This window comes from Microtus ochrogaster, linkage group LG7_11, assembly GCF_000317375.1.
Source record: "Microtus ochrogaster isolate Prairie Vole_2 linkage group LG7_11, MicOch1.0, whole genome shotgun sequence".
In the NCBI taxonomy this organism is placed as follows: Eukaryota; Metazoa; Chordata; class Mammalia; order Rodentia; family Cricetidae; genus Microtus; species Microtus ochrogaster.
Window position 1 is genome coordinate 4,847,976 of NC_022032.1, and position 5,121 is coordinate 4,853,096.

Sequence of the window (5,121 nt, forward strand, 5' to 3'; positions counted from 1 at the left end):
CCAGGACTACACAGAGAAACCCTCAAAACAAAAAAATGAAACAAAACTTTAAAATATTCTTATACTCCCTACTAATTTTTAGCTAAACTTGAAAACAAAATTGTCATTTGAGATTTTGCACAATGTGTTTTGATCATAGTCCACCAACTCCCTCCAGACCCAGCCCAATTCCCTACCCACGTCACCATGGTTTTCTGGAACTGGAGTTATAGATGGTTGTGAGATACTAGTGGATTCTGGGAGTTAAATTCAGGCCCCCCTGCATGCTCTTAATCACAGACTTACTCTCTAGTCCCTACTATTTTTAATTCAGGGATAAAAGAATTTGTTTAGTCATAGAATTTTCACAATACATCCTTACTGTGCTCATGTTTTTCCCCATGAAAATCTCTTGTCCTGCCCCAACCCTTCTCTTGGTGTTCTTTTCCGAGAATAATACTATCTCGACTTTTATGCCATTTATACATATGTAAGTTACACAGGAGATAAAACACGTGAGATTTGCCTTTCCGAATGTGTCTTATTTAATGTACATTAGCTGTCCTTCAAGCAGTTAACACAGCTTCACACTATTCTAATATGGAAAATGATAAACTTTATGAGTTCTTTTGTGCCATACCAAAATTGCTATTTTTATGACATTTTGCACAGATATTTTTCTTTTCTTTTTTTCTTTCTTTCTTTCTTTCTTTCTTTCTTTTTTTTTTTTTTTTGGTTTTTCGAGACAGGGTTTCTCTGTGGTTTTGGAGCCTGTCCTGGAACTAGCTCTTGTAGACCAGGCTGGTCTCGAACTCACAGAGATCCGCCTGCCTCTGCCTCCCGAGTGCTGGGATTAAAGGCGTGCGCCACCATCGCCCGGCTTCATTCTTAAATTTCTGTTCGCATCGGTGTGTCTGTGTGAATGTCTGCCATGTCTGTGAGGGGCCACCAGGGGTCAGAAGACAGCGTTTGTTCCCCTGGAGCTGGAGCCCCAGGCAATTGTGAGCCACCCGAGGTGGGCACTAGGAGCAGTGCTTGGGTTCCCTGGAAGAGAGGGAAGTGTTTTTAAACACTGAACCATCTCTTGAGAGGTGAGTATATGTTTTGTTTAGCATATTCCGGTTGTGTTGCTGCCTGGACTTGTACTATTTCTCCAAATATTCAAATCATAGAGTAGTAGTTGGAAAGCTAAGAATGAGAATTTAGTTCTGTCCTCATTCTTTATGAGCATATGATTGGTGTTTTATAAGCATGGAAACAATTATATTTCCTTTTGCTTTTTAGCATGGACTGAGAAAGATTTGTCCTTAAAGGTAATAAGATTTTTATTTTTGCCATGAATCATTAAATATGTCCTGTGACATATATAACATTTAAATATTCTTCTTTAAAACCTATTTAGTCTGCCACTGAAGTCAGAGAATCTGTGGCCACTGAAGTTAGAGAATCTGTGGCCACTGAAGCCAGAGAATCTGTTACAAACGAAGCAGCAGAAAGAACAGAGCTGCTACCATTCCTACCAGGTACATTCTGCAAAGTGGATCACTTTAGATAGAAATAAAATGTATTAAATGCTTGCAGAAAGTGCCACCCTGATTCTGTTTTCCCCCAAGTTGACAGTACGACTTGATATAAATGCAAATGTTATGTTAGCACCCATGTTTTTAAAAAAGAGTATTTATGAGGAGTGCAAGATAAAAATTTTAAGTGTATGCTCAATGAGGTGCTTCCACTTTTGTATTTCAGTGTCCCAGGCTGCCAGAAGGATTTGCAGAGGGAGGTTACGATACTCGTGTGATTTCTCCACAGTTTAAAGATGCTGTTTGGAGAACCGGGTGCAGTGCTGCACGTCTGCAATCCTCGATCCGGAGAGACTCTAACTAGACATCCATTTTTGCTCAGGAGGTTTCCGACTAGTGTGCAAAAAGTAGCATATCAAAATCAAGAAAAATAATTTTATTCTTACTAGGGGAATCCAGCCCATATTGAAGTCTGGATCTAAAGTGTTTTTTTTTTTTTTGTCCCTTTTTTGTATCTGTGAAATTAGTCCTTTTATTCAGTCAGTGTCCTATTTGTAAACACAAATCACTAATTATGATTTCATATGATTGACTTTAGATTTTAAAGATACTTATAAAGAGTGTCTTGGCTGCGCTTATCATTTTTTCTTCCTTTTATCCCCCCCAAAAGTCCCGTTACGCTTTACCTCTTAATTGTCAAATCACCCACAAACTCGAGAAAAATCCATCTCTAATATTTTATTTCCATTCTGCAAAACCTCATGCCACTTACTATCAGAATACAAAAATCATTATTGAGTAAAATCAAGGAAAACTGACTCTACAAGGGTAATGTCAAAGATTGACAGCTCTAGTGCTGGGGTGAGAGGAAGACACAGGAGGAATAATTTACAGTCACCCGAGAGCTGAAAGCCGAAACGAGGGAAGACTCCGTGCACTAACCTGAGATTAGGAAGGAGAAATGTGCCCGACAGTGGCGGAAACATTTTCACATGTCGGAAACCGTGTGACCACTTTGCTATTATTTTGTGATCAAAATGCTTAGCAGATGGTTTAAAATGCAACATTATAAGATAAAAATGAATGTGCGTTATGAATTTATTCGCTGCCAGTGTCTTTGGAAATCGTTTCTGGAGGCTTTAATCTCTTAGGTTGAGTGGATGAGTGGATGTGCAAATCTTTAGGATGTATGGCGCCCTCTGCTGCTTATGAGGAAATATCCCATCACCCCCAGGTTGAGAACCACCGCTTTAGCCAACTAGAAACATCCAGCTCAATATAGCCTTGACTGTAATTCTACTTGGAAAGCAACAATGCAATGTTTTTTTTTAAAGTGGTTTAAACAGTCCTTTTAACATGCAGACAATATTGCTATCTATGAAGTCTATGTAATTTAATTAAATAAATGTATTTGCCCACAGAACCAGAGTTAGAATTGATATCAGTGGAGGAAGATATTCCCGATGAAAGTGCAGACAATCAGCGACTGGTATGAAAACTTTCATTTTAAATGTCACACAGTATTGCTTTCCTTTGTTTAGTAGTATTGCATCAGCCACATGAAGTCAAGTTTTTAGATTACTTGATAGAATCGATAAATCCTAACCAGATATTGAACGTTTAAACCATTTTTCCCTTGTTATAAAATTTAACCTAGCTAGTTCGAGAGCAGCCAGGACTACACAGAGAAACCCTCAAAACAAAAAAATGAAACAAAACTTTAAAATATTCTTATACTCCCTACTAATTTTTAGCTAAACTTGAAAAAAAAAATTGTCATTTGAGATTTTGCACAATGTGTTTTGATCATAGTCCACCAACTCCCTCCAGACCCAGCCCAATTCCCTACCCACGTCACCATGCACAGCCCCCACCCCTTTAACCATGCATCTATTACATTCAGTGGAGAAGGAAGAGGAACTGAAAGCTGGGTTCACAAATGGCTCTCTATTTAGCTTGATGTTGGCTGTTGGTTTGCTGTATATTGCCTTTATTATGTTTAATTCTATGTTTCTTGTATTCCCGCTCTCTCCAAGACCTTTATCATAAAGGGATGCTGGATATTGTCAAAGGCTTTTTCAGTATCTAATGAGATTATCACGTGCTCTTTTTCCCCAGTTTGTTCACATGGTGGGTTACATTGACAGATTTCCATATCTTGAACCATCTCTGCATCTCTCAAGCAGAAAGGGGGAGGGAGGAGGATGAGTGGGGGAGTGGGAGGGGAATGGGAGGAGGGGAGGAAGTGTAAATTTATGAATGGAAAAATAACAAACAAACAAAAATAATAAGAAAGCAATACCTAGCCACAAACCTAGCCCTACACAAAGTACTAGAAGGAAAACTCCAACCCAAGGAAGTTAGCTACATCCAAAAAAATACAGACAATAGATGATCTCACAGCAGCAAATCTCAAAGAAGGGAAAAACATATGCAATAACATCACCAACAACAAAAACAAAATAACAGGAACTAGCAATTACTGGTCATTAATATCCCCTAACATAAATGAACTCAACTCTCCTGTTAAAAGACACAGATTAACAGATTGAATACAAAACAGAATCCATCCTTTGCTGCATACAAGGAACACACCTCAGCCTCAAAGACAGACTTCAGAGTAAAGAGTTGGGGGAAGATTTTCCAATCAAATGGACCTGAGAAATAAGCTGGTGTAACTATCCTAAAATCAACATATACACACTCATGTAAGCATTTTTCTAACAGTAACTATTTTATACAAAAACTTATATGATTTAAGGATTGTTTACCCATACTAAACAACTTCTTCATTGTTTTGTTTATACCTAACACGACAAGCTAGGAATTCTTTTTATGGAAAAATGTCTTCTTCTGCCTCTAAGACAAGTTCTGTCATTGGAGAAGTATTCTAAATGTTAAATATAATACTATATATCTAGTGGTTTTATTTTTCAATAAAATTTGTCTAAATAAGTATTTTTTGAGAATTCTCCTTTTGTGGGAATGCAAGGTAGAGTTAGGTATTTAGAAGTTAATTCTTATTGAAATGTGAAGATTAGCCATTATTGTATACACACATTTGCTTCCTCTGGCGTTCCATGATCAGTTTGCAACCAAATGACAGAAAAGGATTAAATTGATATAAAGAGCATATACAACATCCTCATCAAGGGCTTTACTGTCTGTACAACTTATATTTATTTTCTAGTTTAATTGCTTTTGAAGTTGGAAAATGAGATATTTTCTCTGAAGGCAGCTACGAGACATTTATGTAATGTATTGACACTTATTTTAACAGAGTACCTTGGAGCATCTTCCACAAAAGAATGTTGGCCATTTATCTGGTACAGGACATCAAATGGGAAACATTAATATCAGTGGACAAATGAAAGGTAGGAATAGAATTTTATTTTGAAAACTATGTGATGACTTACTTATTCAAAACAGATGACTGCCACATGATACTAAAATTATTGTAAGTATTTCATAAGAAATAAGAAATTTAAATACAAGTTGAATAACATCAAATTCTAGCAACATGCTTAATGTGTTACAGAAAGATCCGGACTATGAGGTTCATTACAGGGTTTTCTAGCACCCAAGGAATTCTGAGATTAAGGAAAGGATGGAAGGAGAATGC

General features: G+C 37.2%; 1 protein-coding gene across 1 annotated transcript in view; it reads left to right on the plus strand.

Annotated features, from left to right (window-relative positions):
- LOC106144214 (POTE ankyrin domain family member A) overlaps positions 1-4,896 on the plus strand; it is a 20,254-nt gene extending 15,358 nt beyond the window's left edge. The window contains exons 11-14 of the mRNA XM_013351965.1: positions 1,264-1,292; positions 1,382-1,502; positions 2,927-2,988; positions 4,780-4,896. Coding sequence (XP_013207419.1) covers positions 1,264-1,292; positions 1,382-1,502; positions 2,927-2,988; positions 4,780-4,896 — 329 coding nt within the window. The remainder of the gene's footprint in view (positions 1-1,263; positions 1,293-1,381; positions 1,503-2,926; positions 2,989-4,779) is intronic.
- The last annotated feature ends 225 nt before the right edge of the window (positions 4,897-5,121 follow it).